The following is a 23,843-nucleotide window of genomic DNA, read 5'->3' on the forward strand; positions in this document are numbered from 1 at the left end:
TTACAGTAAAGTGATGTAATTTTCTAAATTTCTTCGGCAGTTCGAGCTGGTTTGCTTTTACCCACTTGGTCATCATATTCACATTACTGATGACTATTTATCAAAAATCTTGTGTAAATATAATGTGAAAGTACCATCAGTCGACCCCACAATATTGTCATTGTATCAAATGTATTTGGTAAAAACATTGTGATGTTTGATTTCCTCCATATCACCTGGCTTTTTCATCGAGGATAAAAATGTATTCATGCAACTACAACTGGAATGCAAACTTGACAGAAACAGAAAAGTACCTTCAGGGAAAGTGACAATACTGCTGCATCTATAAGAAGAAAACTAATCTAGACTGTCTTTTAAGAATGTATGTTTGTTAATCAGTCTATTGTCCCAAACCATTAATTATCAAACAGTGTTATGAACATAAGGTGCAAGAAAGTTTTCTGCCAGCAGGACTTCACTAAAGATTCCCACTTTGGGTACGAAAAACTTAATCGCACTCATTAAAATACAGAAAATATCAGCTGGTAATATCTGTATCATTTTACTCGAGCTGTCTTTGAAGTGCCGACAGTGGGCAGAGGGAGATGCTTTAGTCAGACTCTCTGGAACGCTGGAACCTGACACACACACACACACACACACACACACACACACACTGGCATGTAGACAAGCACATGGAATGATGGGCACACACACACACACACACACACACAAACACACACACACACAGGGATGTAGAAACAGTGCAGCACATAGACACACACTGACATGCATTTGTGAATGTGCACTGGCACACTGTTTTCCCTCCAGGTATTTTGTTTACATGAATGGGGGGGAGGGCAGCTATCTGAGTCCCCGTATAGAAAGACACCCACCTGTATTTAAGCAGGAAGGTTTTCAGAATCCACACGGTCACAGACTACAGTCACCACATGACAACTCACAGTCTGTACGACTGAGACAAACACATAAAAATATACACATCCAGACATGCTGACAACTGGCTCAGCTTTCTGGATGTAAAATTGGAAAATGATTATGTTGAGAAAAAAAAGAAAAAACGAGGGAGAACAAGGCACAACAATGTGTCTTTTATAGAATCATCAAAATTGAGACACACACGCACACACACACACAGACTTGACATTTCATACTACACTGACGCAAGTCCTACACACACACACAAAAGCATCTTCTTAAACAAATGCCTCGTTCATAATCATACAGGAACACACAAACACAACAATTGTTGTCTCACACACACACACACACACACACACACACACACAAACACAAACTCAGACAAAAGCAGTGCTTCATTGTCTGGGGAACTACACAGACTTGATTACTGTATAATGGCGCCACCAACCTATCCTGGCTAATTATATCCTGGATACTCACACAACAGACAGAAAAAGGAACAAAACAAAGACTGAAAAATCACGTGTGATGAAGAAGAGAAGATGTGAGTACGGTAGACCAAAAGCAAACTTAAATTAATGGGAAGAAACAAGACAGGATTAAAGAAATAAAAGAGCAAGATCTTGTGCTTTGCTCATGGATGGCTGGTTTTTATCAGTCTGTCATCATGTGAACACACACGCAAACACTCGCCCAAAAAAATATACACCCCCACACTGCTTCAGCAAGACTTCTCCTGTACAATCACGTCGTCTTCCAAATCGTTTTATGTGCAACTGCTGACAGTGGTAGATTTATGCCAAGTTTGTCTGAAAAATGCTGTATAGCACATAACTCTGGGTTGTTGTTTAATAGTACTTAAGTAATATATCAAGTCTGTAGACGTGTGTTTCAGTACTGGTGTCTCATGTCATAGCTAAATTGTTTTTACAGACTTACCGATAACGATGAGTGTGTAGTTGATGTTCACGCTGCCAAACCCGTTGGTAGCCTTGCAGATGTAAGTCCCTGCGTCGTCAGTCTCCACCTCTTTGATGCGCAGAGCGTGCTGTAACACCCTGAACCGTGTCCAGCCACTGTGGATGTTGCGGCCGTCTTTGGTCCACATGATGAGCGGCGGCGGGTCACCCTCCACGGGGCAGGGCAGCTTCATGGTGCGACCCAGGCGGATGCTCTGCCGGTGGGCCACCCGCTCTGACACCCTAGGTGGACCTTAAAGAGTGGAAAGGGAAAAGGGGAGTTATTAAGATTATGAAGTTAATTTAATGAAGTCATATTTTCAGATATATATACAATTTTTTTTCATGACCGCTCCACCGAGAAACTCCCTCTTCAGACTAGTAACATAAAGTTTAATAAATCAGATTACAGAGAGTGTAAACAACCAGGTGACCTGAGTGCATTTTTGTTAGCAGCGGAAGCAAAGTCCAGTTGTTTGCACTGGACATCACTGGGCCATGGCTACTGTAGTCTAATTAGTCTTTACACTGTTTAATTGCACACAGATCTTTTCCTAAATAGGTCTTCTGACACACTTTGGCAGAGATACAACGTCTCTAGTAGGGAATATGATCCACTGATAACAGCCTGTAATCAGGTTTGGCTTGTATATATGCAACCAATGAATATTTTCATTATCAACTGCTTTTTTGACTATTTCTTTTGTCAATGAAAAGTCAAAAGACAGTGAAAAAGTGCTCTAGAAATTTCCAGAGCCCAAAGTGACCTCTTTAAATATTTTGTGTTGTGTGACCAGCTGTCTAAAACCCAACAAGACTCGGTCAAAACGTAGTATATGGCTGGACTGTGTATGAAACCTCAAAGAGCTTTTAATTTGAACAGGAAGTGGTGGCATTCCTTCAGTCATGGACTCAGTCCTGTTGTTGTGGTCCAGCCCAAAATTCATGTAAATACGTATCATTTAACACAACCCTCCCCTCTTCAGCTCCAATTGGAGAAGTACGTCCCTGTGTGACAGGTGGAGGCCTGGCAGCAATCAGCCACTATCAAAGCCAAGTTCTACCTTTAACGACAGTTTGTAAAACATCCTATGGACACAGATAAATCCACAAAACTGATTGATTGGTCAACCTCTAATTAGCTGTTACTAAGGTGGTAGCACCCGTTCTGACATCTTATTTCCACTTCTCCTCATAACGAACAGAACCCGTTCTGACATTGTAACACGTAAAGTTTAAGGCTTGTTTGCCATATAGAAATGTCTTTCTTCAAACTAACTGATGAGGTTAGCCTGTCTTTCTCTGTCTAAAACTGGCATTTTGACTGCAGTTAGCTAGTTCATTCCACCATGCTTATAAAAAATAAGACCAAGATGTCACTTATCTGACGACAGCAATGTGCTTTCATTTTCTGTGTCAAGAGTATGTGGGAAAAGCTAGCAGCTTTCTGTTATCTAGTTGGCTCGCTAATTCCACTGTGCAATCATGCTACAGTGGTTACAGAAAATTAGGATTAGGCTACAGTTATACAGGAGTGTCAGCGCCCACTGCTCTGTCATCTCGAATGAGCAACAACCAATGGGGAAATGCCAACACTTCCATCACCACTCACTCAAGCCAGTTCATCCCTCACTCACTCAATTAATCACGGACAAACGTTTGTGTTCATAAGGCTGGCGTCGCACGCTGCAGTCCAGCCAAATACGTGCAGTTTACAATCATTTATGTCAAAGAAAGGAGGAAATCTACAATCTGGAGAAGCTGCAGCTAGATATGTTTGGAGTATTTCACAATTTGTGCTTGAAAAATGACTGCCATGACTGATTAAATATCAGAATAGTTAAGATGTTCTATTATTATTATTGACAGTGCTTTGAGGGATACCCTGGACGTGCCCATTACCAGATTAATGCACTGTGCAAAGAGTGGTTTCACCAAGTATGTGTGGCTGCATCCACACAGTAAGGGACGCGTGAGGGATGGAGACATTTTGAGTGAAGTAGGTGTGTCGACAGCTTCAGCATCAAGGTTAAGATGACCTCTCGAAATGTGTTTTCATCATCTTCATGTTTGCAGCGCCACACCTCTCATTTTCACCACCATTCTCAGAACTAAAGACGCCTCAAGATATGGTATTTAACACACACAGGAATTATCCTCTGACCTTTAAGAAGTTCATTATGGCTTAGCTTAAACACTGACATTTTATCACAGACAACAATGGAGACCCCAGGGAGCAAACACAAAGCTAAGCTAATATGGACTGAGATGTCGTGTCGAGACATAAAATCAGGCGTGACCTTGACCGCTCAGTAGCTGCTCTACTGTGAAACTGCACACTAGATAAACAGAGGGAGGTGAAGGAGCAGGCTGACTGACTGGGGAAGGTGGGAGGAAACTGTGTGGAGAAGTGGGGGTGATGGAGAGAACAAATAGGGGGGAGGACGAGGAAAAAGAGAGGAAGGAAGGTGTTAGGGAAGAAAGAAAAGGGAATGAGGGAGGATGGAATTTAAGGGAGTAAGTCTGAGGAGAGACAGGGAATGAAATATGGCCGAAAAGGAGAGCAGTACAAACAAAGGCAAACAGGAGGATAGAGATATGGAAGCATACTGTACATGTCTTCTCATTACTCCTTTTGGCTTAAAACAATACGCTCCAAATATAGCAGTAAAACACATAATAGGTAACCATGTAGCAGACAAAGTGCCCTAACTAACTACAAAAGGCAATTGTATGGAAAAACCATAAGAAAACAACCCACTGCAGGCCGTGTCCTGTAGTTCAAGAAAGATTTAAAGGAAGGACAAAGGGTGGCTTAATTTTAACAACGTGCCTTATCTAGAAGAATACATTTAGTCTGATAAAGAAACATATCACCTCGAATATAAACATTTAAGGTGTGTTTAATTTATGGCCCCCTTGTCTGATTCTTTCTTATCACAAGGGAATTAACACAGCCTGATACCTTTAATTTGCCCTTGTGAAATAGGGATTTAATACACATGTTTTTAGTCAGCTTTTTTTGATTTGTGCAGAAGTAAGGGAACAGGAAGTTGGGATGTGGTCACAGGGGAATTATACGGGGTCCCACAAGTGGACTAGAAGAAAGTTAGAAGTGGATGGAAGGTAAAAACAGGAGGAGATGGGGTTTGAGCTATCAACTCTGCCGTTACTGAGCGACCTACTCTACCTCCTGAACAACTTTTAGCTTTTTCCCATGTGCTGGCTTGGCTTGGTTTGGTTTGACTTTGTAAGTTTGATTTGCTTCTCCACTACAACTGTTGCTTGAAGGTGTGTCTTTAACTGATGACGGCTTGTCTTGAGTGATGACGTTTTAATGCAGCAGGCAGCTCCACAACTCCCCATTATGATTTTGCTGCAAGTTTTTTTTTCCCATCACACACGAGGGCAGATCAGAGAAGTTTACCTGTTGGAGATGAGCTGTTTGCAGAAGTGCAGTAACCTCCAATGTCCACATACAGCAACGCGCACTGCACAGCATATACACTCCCATTCTAGTGAATAGCTTCATTTCCACAGCGCACCGCGGTGCTCCGCTTCGTCTGAGAAACGCGCCAGGTCTATTTTTCAGTGACTGCGCGTCCATAGCACGTCAAGCCATGTAGCTCAGATCGCACCAAACTGGAAACGGAACGCACACAGCATCTGGAAAATTTCAAAATACAACACAATGCACGGACTACGGATTGTAAACTCTTTTTTAAAAATCACGTCACATCCTGTCGCACAAGTTGTCAGTCAGTGCGAGGGTCCGAGGAAAGATGGACGAGGAGAAACTCATAGTTGAAGTGGAAAACCATAGTATTTTGTATGACACCACACATCCTTTCAACAAGGATACAAGCTGAAAGGAGAAGACGTGGTGTGAAATTGCAGCAGTTTTGGGAGTGAATGGTGCTTTTTATCGCGTGATTTCGCAGTTCCCACGTGTGAGCTTGCGGCTTCGCTATGCGGCATGGTGCTCCAGAAATGCATCCAGTAGGTGAGGGTACGTGCCGTCGGTTGCTCCAGATCTACGGCGCAGACAGAGTATGTGGAAATTGGGGGTAAGAGCCTGTTGTCTGCAACACTTCTTCAACATCTCACTGTGGCTGCTCCTGCTTTTACTCTTCCTCCCTGTGGTATGAGTAGACTTGTTTTTATAAAAGAAAAGCTGCTGACCAAGTTTCTCTACTTTGGTGCTAATTTCCTACAAATTTATACAATAAAAGTCCCCCATTATTTTGTTATGTAGAAGCTTTTATTGTGAAGCTGCATTGTAAGGAAATGTTGAGTTTTCATCAGCAGTACATTAACAGACTCCTGTACCGCTAAGAGCAAACATGAAACAGTATATCAAAGCAGATATCTAAACTAAGTGACACTATGAGGCCCTCCATGAGCAATGGCCCACTTGTTGAGAATCACTGTTCCACTGGTTGTAATGTTTTACTCATTAAAGTAAGTTCTGGAAACACGGTTGCATCACTAGATTCAAGTGGTACGATGAAGTAAACAAGCCATAAGTTTGTCTACCTTACTTAAAACACCTAATTTGAAGGTAAAACCAAAAGTGAGTGCCCCCAAAATGTCAGAAATGATTAATTGCAAGGAAAAACTACCACAGCAATAACAGTTGGTCTGTAAATGTGACAGATGTGTAATTTTACTTATCACGTAATTTATGGATTTAATTTTCTTCCACATAAGTTCGGCTTGTTTTAAAAGTTTGTTTAAAACCTGTCTGATGGTGTTTTTAGCCCTGTCAGAGTTCATTTTAATGATGCTGCCACATTTGCGTATCTGTAGGGTTTAAATGTTATAATTAGTTATCTGGAGAAAGTCTGGGAGAAAAGAAAGAGGGCTCTTTATGGAGATAATCTGTAAAGTTTGTTTTCATGTTTTGTTTTGTACATGCGAGACCAGAGGATGGTTGTCCAGTAAGTGTGTTGTAATCCCATGTGGGATGAGCCTAAAAAGGCAAGACACTGAACTAAAAATAAATGAATGAATGAATTACTGATGTTTTTCTTTGACATTTGCAATTTTAAGTACGACTGAAAGACTTTCCCATGAAAAATCTTTAGTTGCAGACCATCAGCTGCATTCATCTATATTCGTACATTGTTTTGCATTTCTTTATGAAGAGTTTAGCATGAGCAACAGCAGCCATCATGGCTTCACATCCTTCCTACAGGGTCCCAGACTTCAGAACATTCAAAAAAAAAAAAGACGTCACATCATTGACTAGCAGTGGCCAGCTGTCAACTGTCACCTAAACCAAACAAAACAAGGATCTTGATTTATTCCTCCAATGAGCAGCTGTAGATGTCAGAGATGAATAAGGTGAAGCAGAGTCGTACACATCGAGCTGATTATAAAAAAGGAGAACAGTAGTCTTGTAGCATTTGCTGTCACGCCGGACTGTTGTTTTAACAGGGGAGCAGGAGGTGGACACAATGATGGATGGATTGAGGTGCAATGTGTGAAAAAGACATTAGTCACACAGAGGTATTCATGGGAGCCTCTCCTCCCTCCGTCCTCCTCGCTCCTGGACGGGGAATGTGGTCGTTGAGCTGTATGGCTTTCTCATCAAGGGCTGGACAGCTCACTCATTCCCCTTTTCCTACTTTTTAGCCTGATTTCCTTCTCTTCTCTCAATTTCTGTTTTGCTTTTTCTTTTTACATATTGTATATCTCCCTCTGCCATTCTTCTTTTCTTTCTTTAATACCTGCTTCTTTCTGTCTTTTGCATATTTGTCTCACTTTCACTCTTCTTTCTGCATTTTCCCCACTGTCTTTACACACCGTGTCCCTTTAATGTTCCTACGTTTTCTTCCTCTCTATTCATTTCTTCTTCTCTTTTCTTCCTCCAACAGATTGAAATCTCATTCCACTGAACTCTCACTACTCCCCTGCTACCTCTCTATTTGCCCTCAACCCCTCGCTACCCATTACTACCTCCTCCTGTCCTCTCTTTTCCCCTGTCATCACTCTTTACCTCTCTCTTTATTTTGCTCTCTTACTCCCTGCTCTCTCTTTTCTCTTTCATCACACTCATTCACACCATCCTCTTCGTCCACTGCAGTATCTCTCCTTTCTCTCCTGTGTGATTTACTGGTCTCCTGCCTTTTTCGGATCCGCACACACATAACTTCCCCAGTTTCTTCCCCAGAGAATCACAGACCCAGGACCTCTAACTGAACCTCTCAACTTTCGGCAGTTAACCTCTCCTAAATCTACCTCCACTGCCTCCCCTCTTCTTCTTCTTCTCCTCCCTTTCTCTCTCCCCGATGAGGGGAACACAGACCAGCGGCCTGCTTTCCTCCCTTCCTTGCCCTCCTCATCGCGGTCCTCCTCCTCCTCCTCTTCCACGGTGCATGACCGAAGTAAAGTCTTTTTAAATCTGTCTCTAGGGGTGAAACTGGAGCGAGTTAAAAATCTATTCTTCTCTTTCATGACACGCACGGTCAATGTGTGCGTGTGTGTGCGTCTCTGCACATGTGTGGGTCATTTTTAACATATATGTGGTGCTGAATGTAAAAAAAGGAGTTACACATGCAGTATGTATCATATAAGGCTAATTACAGTCTCTGTCTCTTTGTGCTTGAGCATCTTTGTCTGTTTATATGCTGTTTAGGAAGCCTGTGTCTGCGTGTGTGTGTGTGTGTGTGTGTGTGTGTGTGTGTGTGTGTGGTGGAGGAAAGAAAATTGCAGGCCTTTAAATCTTTGGTCTGTTTAGTCCATCTGGGACTTTATGGTGCTCCCTAGCCTGCAACTGCCTCCCCATGACAATCTAAAGTACCTTGAAGATTGTTTGTCGGCCTCCAGACACACACAAGCGCACACACAATGTGCACACCCTCCCTTTCTTTCCCCTTATACGCAGGGAGTGTGTAGGTAGATTAGGCGTGCACGTCTGGTATTCTGTAGCCTAATGACAGGAAAACACAGCCCACGTCAGACACACACTACTCCCACAGAGGCAGAACCTTCCAGCTCGGAGCTGCACATCCTCTGCATGGATGGGAGTTGAAGGCCAAATAAAGCAGAGCAGAAATCAGTTCATACACTTTGTTCTCTTACTAGTTACTCCCAAAATAAATACACTGCTTAAATCCCATTTATGGAAAAGCTTGACTTTTTGGGAAATATGCTTTTTCATGAGAGTTAGATGACAGGAATGATACCGTTTTCACATCTGTCTGTTCCGTATGAAGCTGGAGCCTGAAGACGCAACCACAAATATTGATCAGCCCCTCCAGGATTTCGAATCGTATCAACTGATGCAAATTCGGCCAATACCTGGGAATTCTGTGCAACCTTTCAATTCTGTCCATTCATAGCAACTTCAAATTTGATTATTTAAAACAGGTCAAATTTCAAGTCACTGTAGAGCTGCGCGCAGTGTATTGAGTTTCCCATGCCCCTCCTTGTCACTCTCTTGCTCTCTGTTTATCAGTCACCTACTGCTGCTGGAATTTAAGCATCACGTCTGGGACAGTCACAAACACAGTGACAGAGCCAACTTTTAGCATCTTAAGCCCTATTTTTACCAAGTAGTATGGTACAGTTTGGTACCCATTTTTCCTGTTTCCACTGTGAAAAGTTGTGGATAATAGCGCTGGAACTGTTCCGTACCATCCCCCTTTTTGGTCACCCAACTTTGAGCATTACTTTAGTTTTTAGTGTCTCTCTTGGATGACATAAACTTTTAGGAATGAGTGGATCTTCATATATTTCTCAATCCTCACAAAAAAACCCGCAGAGCGTCATTCCTGTGGGCTCCAGCAACACTACACCCCCGAGCTTGCCTGAGAAGGACTAAAGGCACAAACCACTATTTTTAAATATCCCATGGAGAGAGACTCTCACTGCAGCCTGTTTTATTTTGTTCTGAAAATGTCGGCGTGCAACTCCGTTCTGTGGATGATAAAAAAGGTGCAGACTGATAAAGGAGGAAATACAGTGCATGCTGGACAGAGCAGTGAGTGACAACAACCCCGCCCACATTAAAAAGGAGTAGTGTTTGTGGTGGAAACGCTAGAGTCTAGGTACCATGTCTGAAGGGTTACTTTTGGTTCCAAAGGTACCATACCAAAATTGTTTGGTGGAAACAGGGCTTTATAGCTAACATTACACAACAGTAATATTAGCTAATATTGTACAACAGTATATTAAAGGGCCAGTGTGTAATATTTGGCATGGTTTATTGTCAATCTGAATCTGAATATTCTACCCAAGTGTATAATCGCTATAAAATAAAATTCGTTTGGTTTTTGTAGCCTTCTAATTATGCTTTTTATATATATATATATATATATATATATATATATATATATAGCAAGGGCCTTGCTTTAGAGAGGTCGTCATCTTGCGCCACCATGTATGTGCGGCAGACTGAGCGGACAATCCAGCCAGCCAGAGAACGCGTTTCGCGTGTATAAATAAACCAACGAAGACAGCGGGAGGAAGGAAGGAGGAGGAGGAAACAGCAGAGAGTGTTAGTAGTTCGTTGATAGAGAGTAGTGAAAGGTTTTTTTAGTTATAAAGTTTGCGAATGGACCACACTTACCACACAATAGGAGAGAATGAACCCGAACCGTCATCTGCGAGGAAAAGAAGACGCAACTTCACTCCTTGTGATGCACTCTCTGCGGCGCTTTTCCTCCTGATGATATATCTCCCCAATGATGGTAGCAGTAGCGAATCCCATTCTGTGCATTCAGCCTCTCTTCTCGCCCGCTCAGCATCAAACACATGGAGTTCCTCATCTGTATGCTCCGGCTCAAACAGGTATGGCTCTGGTCTGTGTCCGCTACAAGAAACTCTTCAAAATCGCGTTCAAAGTCGTCCATTGCAGCTACTATAGTCCGGAGATATCGCTAGGCTAAATAAACAGCTGAGCTCTGTTTACAGGCTACGCTGTCAGTCAGTGTGCGGGCTGGAGGTTGGCGGAGCAGAGAGGGGAGGGGGGTCCCCACTCAGTATGGTAAACGAGTATGTGTGTATGAAATGTGTCTGTTACGCCAGAAGAGTCAGAGTTTGGGACGGAGTCTTTTACACCCTGGAGTGTTACTGGAGTTTCTGGAGTGCTCAAATAAACTGGCCTTTTTCCTGAACGCTCCTCTGGTCTCCTGCTCGTGAGTGATTCATTACAATATCGTAACATGGTTTAGATTTCTAAATAAATATTCACCTCATCGCTAGATAGACCTACTCCTGAAAAACTCGTGCGCAAGGTTTTTTGTCCCCACGAGGCCACCGTCATTTACCCGACGGGAGGGGTGAGCGAGTGAGCCCTGCAATCTAGAATTTGACCACAGATGTCACTGTTTTCAACCCATTTTACACACTGGCCCTTTAACCGGCTGAGTTGAGCCATTGCAGTGTCGGCGTGAGATTGCTGGTGTCAGATGTTAGCCGCTGCTGCTGCATTAGCTTGTGCTAACCAGGTGGAGAGAGTGTGAGGAGAGCAGCTCACAGGGATGGTCCTTCAGCACTTCGCTGAAAACAGCAAAAGCTGATCATCAAAACTACAATTTACATTTTGGCATACTGTTACCATTAAAAGGGTGCCGAATAAACTATTGGCAGCTCTTGTTTGCAGCGTACCCATGGCTATGTGGACAACTATCACTGGACTACATTGATACTGATGAAAACTTGAAAATGTGATCATTCTCAGACAGGTTCTGGAGTCATACAGATCATCTTTTTTCCTGTTATTTCTATGCAGATTTATAGACATTAGGGAAAATGACCTAAGAAGTGTAAGTATCTGGAAATATGCGTACCATATATGTTTTTTTTTTTTTATTTAAGTGAGTTACGAATCCAAGAATTTCGACTCAATTTCCCCTCTTCAGTGTCTGTCTCTCACATTTGTCTGGCTCTGTCTCTTCTTGATTGATCTACAGACATCAATTCTGGTGCTGGTCGTCACACTCAAGTGCAGACAGACTGTTTTTGCTGCTTTGGCCAACACGTACTTCAAGTATACCTTTGCATTTTCACACGCTAACATTAGCAGATAAAACACAGTAGAGTTAAAGTCATTCTTAGTATGTTTTCTTTGGTTCTCAGCTCTACATACTTCTTTGAAATTCAACGATCATTGCCAGTTAATGTCTGAGCACAGTGCTGTTTGTTTAAATCAGACTCACTAATACCTTTCACAGACATTTCCATGAGTGAAATTTTCTTAGATGAAAAGTGATCAGTGCCATAACTGGCCGACAAAGTAGGATTTGTAACACATTTTACTTTTGAATAAGAACTATAAACACCTTCTCTCCATTCACCACAAAGGTAAAGTCGAAGAACAGTTCTAGCATCCAAATACTTTGTCATTTTTCTGAAGTGCTGAAAAAATACCTGCTAATTTAGTCAATTTTTGTAGTGCATATTTTGGCAGAGTGTGACGGCCGGGACTGCCCTTTATGTTTTGGTTTTGGATCGAGAGTTGGCTTTTTAATGCCCTTAACGTTCCACTGGACTTAGAGTCAGATGGGTCTGCAGAGTCCAACACAACGTTGTTGTTGGCAGGGAAGTGAGACTGGAGCGAGAGGGGAGAGCTGAGGAATGCTTTTGATGGAGAGCACTTAACAGCGGGACACAGCGTTGATGTACTGCGCAAGGTAGAGGTGTGTGCGTATGTATGTGTGTGTGAATGCATGCTGAGATATAAAAGACCGGAGCACTGAAAGACAACTGGGTCCTCAAGAGGTCATCATTATAATCAGATCAGTTATACAAGTAACTTTCTTTCTTTCCTGTACTTTTAAATAAGCCTTGAGTTAATAAAATAGGCACAAGGATTATCCTCCCGCAATGTGGTTCAATGAAAATTTGTGTGTGCACAACTCAAATTACCCCAATACCCGTAAGTCGGCTATTTACGCAACGCTTTCGGTCAAACCCTGTAATCCCCTGCTGCTATGTTTTTGTATCCAAATTCTCTTTACAAGCCTGAATCCTGTTATCACATCAATACTTTCTAAATTGATTATGACCACTGGGAATGCTTGCTGCGTGACGCTGCATTAGCTGAACCAAACTGATGTTTAATTTTTTAGTCAGGCTGCTTACACTGTCAGATTTATCCCAACAAAAGCCGTCTGACATCTGCTGATTGTCTCTCCTTCTCGTCCTGTAGTTCACGCTCACACTCTCTAACACACTTCAGGCCTGTCTTTGGCCCGAGGCAACAGGCGGACTGATGGGTACACATTAAGTTGTCGTTTTCTTCAGGTACACATACTCACACTTTGTCGTTCTGACCCAGTCACTTCCATCCCAACAATAGGTCAACTGCTGCTTGTTACTCTGTCCTGACAGTTAACACTAGGCCTGAGGCCAGGGAGGATACACAGACATCACTGAAGGGCTACACACACACAGACACACACACTTATACACATAAAACCCAGGGCTTACACTTGTCTCACACACCCACACACAAAAGAAAAACACACAGCGGCCAGAAAAACTTTGAGGAATCTGCTGAGTGGTTGGTACGGCAACCTGATCCCCTGAGCGACTCACAGCATTGGCTTTCTGGAAGCACACACACACACACACACACACACACACACACACACACACATAAAGGTATAAAACCTACTGTAATCCTTGTTTTATTTGTCTTCATTAGACATTTTATGGCCTGATGATAATCTCACACCTTTCCAAGAAATGTGATTTGTTCCCTTACTTTCCCTCTCTTGTGACTATCTCCATCATCACCTCTCTTCTCATCTTCTTCTCCTCTCTTCTCCTTTAACTGCAGTGTTTTTAATAGCTGGTTATACTGTTCCACCTTTTTTCTCCTCTGGTGGCTGCACCTGTCTGCTTTTCACTGGAGGAAAGGTTTTCCACAATCAGGACTTTACTCTAACTCCTGGAGGAACACGTTAAAGCTCAAAGATTTTCCTCAACCTGCTTTAGAAATAACACCTCAACTCCCACACATACACGGCACCTACACTGGCACCAAAACTATGTTGCAAAGTTACCATATAGTCACACTGTACAAAGACCAATGTTTGAATGTCATGTTAATGTTCAGAAACCAGCGGGGTAAGGTGCAAACTCTGCCACAGACCTTTTCCTGTTGGCTTTATATTCGGCAAGAGCAATAAATTTGCTCAGTTTAAGCCCCAAAAAGAACTTAAAAAAAAGGGCAATGAATCATTTTAACGACACACTCCACCCAAATGAACACAAGAGAAATGATTCATGAAGACGATTAATTTAACTAACCGAGGGGAAAGGAAATTATGGGAACAATCTGAACAATTTTTCAACTTTGAAATCTCGTCTTGTGTTTGTAACTGTGGGAAAAAATTCAACATTTGCTATTAAAACATTTACAGAGACTGGTTGCCTTCTTTGTTTAATTTATTGCAGCAGCTGTGTAAAAACTACAGCTAGCTTGTGGCTAACGCCCCCATGCATTTTAATTAAAACTGTTATGTCACTGTGAAATTAAGATTTATTTTTGTGGCATTACAGAAGAATGGTTTTCATTTGTTACTGAATGTCTGGTTTGGTAGTATTAGAACAGCTTTACGTATGACTCAGTGTCTCTCATGGGAAAAACTGTAATCGCACTAAAATGCCATTTGCAATGCAAAGGACACGTTCACCAGGCAGACACTTATGGAAAGAAATATCTTTGCCAGGCTCCACTCTGGAACATGCATCTGTACTATACACTCACTGGCCACTTTATTAGGTACACCTGTTCATCTCCTCCTCTGCAAATAGCTAATTAGCCAACCATATGGCAGCAACTCAATGCATTTAGGCATGTAGACATGGTCAAGACGACCTGCTGAAGTTCAAACCAAGCATCAGAATGGGGAAGACAGACGGCCCTATCTACAGTCAGCGTTTGATTTGTCCGTTGGGGGCTACAGTAGAACAACATGGCAGACCCTGTGGGAGAGGACCCGCTCTGTATGTAGATATAAACGGCTCCTTTTAAGGTACCGAAAACACTACAATTCTTATTTTCAGGTGATTATAAACTAATCAAAACATAGTTATGAATTATATATATAATTTCTGCCAATAGATGCCCCAAAATCCTAAACACTGGACCTTTAACCGCAAATGTTTTCAGTTACTTAAGTCAGATGTCAACCTTTGAAACCTGCAGTCCAAATTCCCAAAACAGACGCTGCGGTGGTTTAATCTCATTAAGGCAAGACAGAGGATATTCAAACACGGGAAAGGTGGAAGCAAGGCTTTTAAGGAAACCGAGAACATAAAGTTCTGCAAACCACCAAGAACCTGAGGGCGGTTTGAACCTAGAACATTCTTTAAAAGCTTATAAAGGGCTTTACTGAAACCACATCATGCACAGTGTGTGTGTGTGTGTGTGTGTGTGTGTGTGTGTGTGTGTGTGTGTAACAACAACTTGGGCCCATTATATAAATGCAGATCAAGGGAAGTGAAGAAAGTACAGTAAGGGAAGAAAAGGAGGGAACATAATTTGTGAGAGATAAAGTCACACACACCCACTGAAGCAGAGAGTTAAGAGATTCAGGAGTCAGGAGGAATAAAGAGGGAGGAATTAATCCTCACCAACAACTACCTGCTAACATTTAAAGACTTACAAGTAAACTTTAGACTGGACAGGAACTGACAATTTAATGAGTACCTTGGATTAAAAACCGTAACAGAATGTACTTTGCTTTCTATAGCCTTGTATAACGTGTACATCCGGTGAGACAGTAAGAAAAAAAAAAAGACTGACAGAGCTAGAGATGTCCTCAACGGTCCATTAAGCACTCGCAGTCACGACTTGTTGAAAACTGATCCGGCAGTTGCTCACAAAGAAGACACAAAATGATGTTTTCTCTGTTACGTCTGTCTTTCACGGACCGAGGCAAAAGGTAAATTAGATTTTACACAGTTTGACAGTGAGTGTATTAAAACACCACACCTGTCTCCTGTGATCACAGAGGCTCTACAAACAGCCATGTGACCTGACGTGGTTTGTTTTACATTAGGGAGAGTATACTCAACTGTCTGAGGCATACAGCATATTTCATCAACAGAAATAAGGAAAGGACGACCTGACTACCTTATTCTTTATATCACAAAAGGGAATCATTAATGCAAGCTTATTTTGGAAGTCAGCTAATGTGATTAAAAACAAACAAACAAAAAGATCCTGTAAGTCATAATAATGAGAAATAATGACTTAGTATCTCAAATTAATAGCATAATATATTACAATATATTAAGACACACACAAAATAATGAGTTAGTATGTCAAAATAATAACAAACTTTCTCAAAATGTTGACTTCAGAACTCAAAAGTCAAAATACTATGTCATGGGATACTTATTGTGAGCTACCAAGTCATTATTTTAAGAAAATGTTGATATTATTCCATTATTGTGAGCTATAAAGTAATTTGTTCAAGATACTGTTATTATTTTGAGATACCAAGTAATTATTGTGAGCTCCTAAGTCATAATTTGTTATTCATTATGTTGTGTTACTGAGTCAATTATTCAAGATGAGTCATTACTTCTGAGAAAGCTTCTCATTATTTTGAGAAACCAAGACATTATTGCATGGAAGTTTTGCATTATGTTGCAATACTGAGTCAATATTTTGAGATATGTCATAATTTTTGAGAAAGCTTCTTGTTATCTTGTGAAGCCAAGTCATTAGTGTGAGCTACCAAGTTATAATTGTGGGCTTTCAGGTCATTATTCTGGGAAAGTTACTCAATATGTTGCACTAGTGAGTCAATAATTCCAGATAAGTCGTTACTATTGAGAAAGCGTCTCACTATTTTGAGAAACCAAATCATTATTTTGTGAAAGTTTCTCATTACATTGTGATACTGAGTCAATAATTCCAGAAAAATAAGTCACTTCTTGATAAAGTTTCTAATTATTTTAAGTTATTATTTTGAGATATTACGTCACTATTTCGAAAAAGTTTCTCACTGTAATGACTTACTAGATCTTTTCATTCACCATCACACTGGTGGAAAATGGGCTTCCATATTTTGATGCCATATGCAGATGGTCATATCATAAATTATAACTGGCAACAAAGAAATCAGAGCATCCAGGGAAATTTAGCCCATTACCTTATAGCTCGTTAACTAAAGGCACAAAGACAGAAGGAAAGAATGTGAAAGGTAAGCAGGAAAAAGACTGAATAAACGGGGTAAGCAGGCCCGCTTCGGACTGAAAGTAGGTCAAAGGCCAAAAATACTATTCCAGTTCAGTGTGTGTGTGTGTGTGTGTGTGTGTGTGTGTGTGTGTGTGTGCGTGTGTGGCTGGTCAGTGTATGGAGGCTGGGGACTGGGTTACATTTTAGGGCAAAATAAGACCTGAGACAGACAGGGAGCAGACGCTCTGATCCACAGCCAGCCACCAAGGACTGTGACAGTATACTCAACTTACCTCCTGTCTGAATCACCAACATGTAAGCATAAGTATTTCTCATAAATGAGTATAAATGTGTAAGTGTTTATCAAGCAACCGCATGAGATAAACTACCAGCTGCAGATCTGTATATGTCAGACAGCTAAATTAAGGTTTAAGAAAACAAATTTCTAGTTATGCACAGACATTAAAATACAAGACAAATGATGTCAGGGAACTAGTGAGCAACATGATGTGTGTTTGTGATTCCTAGAGCAGAAACAGATTTATCATTTAAGGTCTTATAGTTACATACTTTGTTTTAAAAAGCAACCGTTTAAATGTTGAGAAAATTCAGACATGCAGACATGAAAACCATTTCGCTCACGCCAACCTTCACCAGTGACTACAAAGTCAGACTGAGTCTTTACCCAGCAGTGCAGCAGTGGCAGGTGTTGTGGTTGTATGTGAGGAATCCGAGGTCGGGGTCAATTTACTTATTCAGTCAATGTCAGGTTTCAGTCAACAGCAGTGGGCACATCAGCGAGCACTGACCCTCTGAACCAAAGCACAATTAAACACACCCTCTGTGGTAAACAACTACATTTAGCTGCACTGATCTCAACAAAGCAGCCGTCGTAAATACGTCCGTTTGTAAAGTGTGTGTGTGTGTGTGTGTGAGTGTGTCTGCAGATTGCCTCGTGCCTTAAAGATAAGGGGAGACATAGTTGGCTCAAGATAAGAAATAGTTAACACTCGTGAGTGTGGGTGATTGTTTGTATGCGTGTGTGTGTGTGTGTGTAGTAAACCGGTGTCCTCGACCTGACTTTTATCAGCATTTTGGAGGCAGACGCTGTTACTTATTAACAGCAGTGATAACACACACACACACACACACACACACACACACACACACACACACACAGCACCACCAACTGCTGTGGTCCACTTTAATGATAAAGAGGTGCATATTTGCTGTAAGGGAGCCTTTCATATTGACATAACACATATAAAGAAGGAGACGGAGTACGATGGCGAGGGAGAGACTGTTTCATATAAACATCTCAACAGGTGGGCGTGGCTTCCTGCAAGTTAAATAATTAAAAATAAGATACAAAGGGGTTGAATTCAAATGGGTGACCCTGGAAGGCTAAAACACCACCACACTTTTTGTGTTTTGTTTACTCAAACTAACAAGGTCCTTGAAATACTCTGACAAGTAATTAGTTACTTTATAAATATACGTGAGTGCTAAAAATAGACATCAATATGATTTCAATTACTATATTTAAATAAATAATAAAAGACCTGTCTCACTTTTAAATGTGGCCATGTTAAAGGCGAACTAATGTTTTTTTCAACCTGGGCCCTATTTTCTGATCTACTTTTGTCTAATTGAGTGATAGGATGTTCAATATTTGACATTTCTCCAGTACGAAGTTTGGGCTGACCTGCCTGCAGCCCGTGAGCGCGCGCTATATTAAATAATAGGGCACTCAGACAGCGTCAAACAACGTCAAAATACGTCCACTAAAAGTGCATTTTTTTCACAAAGATAGGTTCGGACTGTTAGTATAATTATCTGACAACATAACGGAAAGGAGAAATGAACGTCTGCATTTACCTTTAGCTGGATTCGGACATGTTCCTCTGCCTGTTGCAATTTTAGTATATGTGCTACCGGAGTAACACTGCTCCTTCTCTCTCCTCGTCCGCTCTTCAGTTTCAATGAGCTCTGCATCCGTGTACGTCTGTGTACTGGTTGGTTACGCTTTGGAAAGATTAAGTTTTGGCTTAAAATACCTGTTTTTCCTGGCACAACCCAGCAGGAAATGTAGTAATGTCTACCTCTCCTTAGCTTTTATTTCTGCTGCTGACTTTGTTTTCCTATATTTGATATTTGATAACAGAAGTTTAACTTGTTGTTTTTTCCCCACACATTACATCCCAGTTTATAGATACACAAGGTCAACCTTATTTATATGGCACGCATTAATTCAGGCCATAATTTCAAATGAAACAGAAATAAACACAGACTCAATCTGCATCTTCTACCTTCTTCTTCTTCTTATTCCTGTATTTCCTCCATTTTCCTGTTTCACATTTCCTTCACCTGTGTGTTTTCTGCTTCACTGGGTGGAGAGTCAGACATTCCAAGCATGCACATAACACGTAAAACACACACACACACACACACACACACACACACACACACACACACACACATTCCACACTAATCCTCAGCCGTGACTAAGTCCATTTGTTCAGCTCAGGTCACTGTCTCATTTTAGGCTACTGTGTGTGTATGTGTGATTGCATGTGCTTAACATGTATCTCTTTTTTCTGATCTCTCCATCCACAGACACCTTAATGTCTCCCAAAGGCTTAAAAGGAAATAAAACAACAAAATGCAGAAGGGAAATACCCTGATGAAAACGTAACAATCTGACCTCATATACGAACCTCAAAGTTGTGGCCTATAAAGCAGCAGAGGTTGCCTCGGCTCTGAGTGACCTGTTTTACGTACATCTCTGCTCCACACTGACATTATCTCAGGTAACGTGGGATCGAACCGTCACGCTTACATCATGCACACACCTGTGACAGAGGTGGAATCTACGCAACGTTTATCTTGGTGTCAGCTGATGGCAGGTGAGGGTAAGGAGTTATGTTATCAGGAAAACTCAGTTTCACCCCTGTGACGCAAAAATCGTCTCCAATGTGTGGCATTACTAGAATACTGAAATATATGAAACACTTATACCCTGAGCATTTTGATAAACACGTCTGAGCTCAAAAGGCAAGTAGTGCAATCAAGTTTGATGTCAGAGACTAACTCAATGCTTTACTAAAGTGCAAGTGTCGGTTTTCACTTTACTTTCACAGCGCCAATTTTCCAAAAGTACTATCAGACTACGGTCAGGTTCTGCTCAAATAGAGAAGTGCTTTCTATTTAATATAAGCAAAAAACCTTCAACCTCTCAGAAAATCTGGGGTCCCTTCATTAACATTGATGGATTTAACCAATCACAGGGATGTGACTCTTCCTGGACTAACCTTAACTTAAACTTTTATATTGATTTTGTTATTTAGTCTGTCATATTCATATAAATGACAAAAAAATGAGAAAATGGAGAATGGAGACAACTTCTTATTTTTCTTTACCAACTTTGATCAGTTCTGCTCCACTCATGACTTTATTAATACATGTTTGTACATCAAAATGTCCTTGAATTTAGTTTTAGTACATCCTCTCTACATCCTTAAAATAATATTTTCAAATGCATGAATGGAAAGCTGACACATTTTTGGAACTGCTCCTGCACTATTATTTGAACATCTGCTCATAAAAACAAATCTTTACAAATAAAAATAAAGAAGTACTTTCTAACTTTTGCACACGTGGCCAGTCGCTGCATAAAGTGGGCATGCTCGTTGTGTTGTCGCTTTCAGGAAAGCTACAAAAATCGAAGTCCACCTAATTTCAGCATCAAACAGGTGAAAGGAGGAGACACATACTGACCCCTCGACTTACAGTAACACTAATCATGACTTCACAATGCTTTTGGGAAACAATGCCCAGTTGAGAAGAAAATGTTTGTCTAGAGCTTTACAGTTACTCATCAGTATATCTGAACAAGTAAGAACACTGGTTGAATCATTCCTTTTACAAACTAAATGTGCGTGCGTGTGTGTGTGTTCCCGACACATACAGTATTTGCCATGACGCACAGGGTGAGCCAGGAACAGAGCATGAGAAGTGTTGACTGATAGTGGACACTCTCCACCAAACACACACACACACACACACACATACACACACATAGAGACAATCCAAGAATACCACCTGAAATAAATCAGTCATCATGTCACTTGAAGCTGTCAGTGTGGACTAATCTCTCAGTCTGCCTCTCTGGTGTTTTCTTCATCTCTTGTTCTTGTGTTCCTCTCATTGTCCTGTGTATATGTGAGTGTGTCATAATTACAGCCTGAAACTGGAAGAAACACAGAACCCACCACATTATACTCCTGTCTTCTACCTTTATACTCCAGTGGTAAGCTATTTATGAGGAGGTCTAATCAAGGACATTAAGTGAAAACACCTGCGCAGCTGAGGCATGGGAGAGTAGAGGCTTCAAGTGCTACAAGTCAAAGTATTCATTATGCAGAAAGGACACTTTAAATGTGTGTTTATTAGTGTATTGTTTTTTTTAAATGCAGCCTTTGTTGGTGGAGCTAATTTTAACTACTGACCATCCTGATCATGTGCACACACGGGCAAACGTACCATAGCATTAAGTGGCTCAAGCAAATGCTTTTTTTTTTTTTTTTTTTTTTTTTTTAAACAAGCAATGTTTTTAGGAGTTCTAATAATTGACACTACACTGTATAAGAGTGAAGTTATTGAATATTATTTCCCACAAAAAAATCCCCGAAAATTATGCAAAAGCACATTTTAAATAAAGTGTTGTAACCAAAAGGAGACTATTGATGTGTGAAGTGATTTTGGGGAACCTTCACTGTATAAGAGAAAAGTTACTGAAAGTGTTTTTAGTTGGCTCTGTCTTTTTGGTGTTGCACGTCGTTGACGGTCCCCACACACTCGTCTCACACGCTCGTTATTTGTCCAGCTTGGAGGACAGTTTGTTTTGATGAAAATTAAGGTTATGCCTTATTCTCTACCTTATTACAGTTTGAGAGAGACAGTTCGAAGTTCAAATCTGCTAATATCTTTTCAGCTTAACCGAACTGCCCTGAGTTGCATTCACAAAGGCCAACAGTTGGTTGCAACAGTGTTTGAAAGTGCCAGTTGGCGAAATAAAACTGTATACAGAATACAGAACCACCACATTGGTGTAATGCTACAGGTGCAGTTACAAATGACAGAAATACACCAAGTGCATTGTTTGTAAGCAAGAAGACACCTGACAGAGTTTGCTGACAGCTGGAGGCGAGACAAAATTTGATGGAGGCGGCCACCTTGTACTTGTAATGCTCTGCGCAGGAAAACCATGTGATTACTCTGCGTGATTTTTATGGAAAATCAAAATCTGTAAAGTAAGCCTAACTAAAAACTACAGCCGTCAACAACATGTAGAGTGGAGTAATAAGTCTGATATGTCTTTCTAAAATGGACCAATCTAGTGAAAAACACATATTTGGCAATCTTACTTTTTTGACAAACTGAAGGAGTACATATTCCTTTACTGCTGCTTCTTCAGCCAATTAAATCACTGGATTATCTAAAAGACGTACAGTCACAAAGTTGAAAAAAGGCCTGTTATTCTCAGCTCATGAAAAGTTGACATTCTGGAGAACAGTAATGCTAACATGACAATATACACATAAACTAAAAGTGCTTCAGACACAACTTAAGAAAACAGTTTGACTCTCAACCACTGAGAGCAACAGAAATTCTCTCAACTAAAATGTCTGATCCAGTGTGGTTAAAGCTATATGTCCAAACTCCTCAGCCTCCACTACAACACTGATCTGAGAGCTTTCTTTTCCCCACGTTCTCCATTTTCCACCAGATCTTGCTGCCTCCCCTAAAGCTGCGACAACACAACCGTTAAATCCCAGAAAGCAGCCCATAAGTACCTTTGTTAATTACATGTGGAAGAATAGGCCTGTTGTGTCCCTGTGTGATAATGGTGCCAGCACAACAGAGGGATTACCTCTGGATAATACGTACGCTGAGCTGACCAATGTGATGAAGGACCATGTAGTGGGAAATAATTAACACAGTTAACTGGTCTGCAGGCCTTTTAGCTAGACGTCAGCGCTGTGTGGTTACTGGCAGGGGATTAATGTCCGGGGTTACTTCACTGCAGCTGTAACCAATATCTGGAGATACTCTGTTGTATTTAAGTTTCACAGATCTGCTCAATGTTTTGCTTGTTACTTTGGGAAAAATGCAAGAAAAGCCACTCATGCTATTCTCTGCTGCTTTTCAAATTATGAACAATAATCAACACAGGATGCACTGTCTACTTTGGCTGCATGTGCAGTCCTGAAATAGTTGTGTCAGAAGTTCACACTGCAAGTCTTGAGGTTATTGACTTTTGGCTTTTATGAGCTGGAGTTCTGGCTCAGTGTAGACATTTGTTATGCATTTATTGATTTTTTAATATCAAGTTATCAATTTTCTCTACATCACCAAAACCCAAATCACAAATTTGAGTCAAAGGGCTTTACTAGTTGTACAACACTTGGAGTACTTGGGCCTCCGATTTAGATGAGTAATAACTCCCAAAATAAACCTTTTACAGGAAGAGTAAGAGAGGGGGGGTCCCTCTTCCAGTATAAGCAGACGTGAAAAAAGATGTCATGCGTACAAAACAGTAACAAAACCCAATTTACACTTTCAAAGCTTGGGTCACTGAGCCTTTACAGACTGATTTAACAACTTGAAGTCCAAGAAACACATGCAAAGCCAGATTAACAAGTGAAATCACTGGATGCAAAAACAAGGGTGTGGCATATCATCTCTTTCACGATAGTGCTGGTATAATTTCATGATTGTGATACTTGTTGACATATTGACGTCATACCGTTTAC

General features: G+C 41.0%; 1 protein-coding gene across 2 annotated transcripts in view; it reads right to left on the bottom strand.

Annotated features, from left to right (window-relative positions):
* fgfrl1a (fibroblast growth factor receptor like 1a) overlaps positions 1 to 23,843 on the bottom strand; it is a 101,399-nt gene that overhangs the window by 58,282 nt on the left and 19,274 nt on the right. The window contains exon 3 of one of the 2 annotated variants that reach the window (XM_049585890.1): positions 1,861 to 2,133. The exons of the other annotated variant lie outside the window; for it this stretch is intronic. Coding sequence (XP_049441847.1) covers positions 1,861 to 2,133 — 273 coding nt within the window. The remainder of the gene's footprint in view (positions 1 to 1,860; positions 2,134 to 23,843) is intronic. 2 annotated transcript variants of the gene reach the window in all.

Source organism: Epinephelus fuscoguttatus, linkage group LG9, assembly GCF_011397635.1.
Source record: "Epinephelus fuscoguttatus linkage group LG9, E.fuscoguttatus.final_Chr_v1".
Taxonomy (NCBI): domain Eukaryota; kingdom Metazoa; phylum Chordata; class Actinopteri; order Perciformes; family Serranidae; genus Epinephelus; species Epinephelus fuscoguttatus.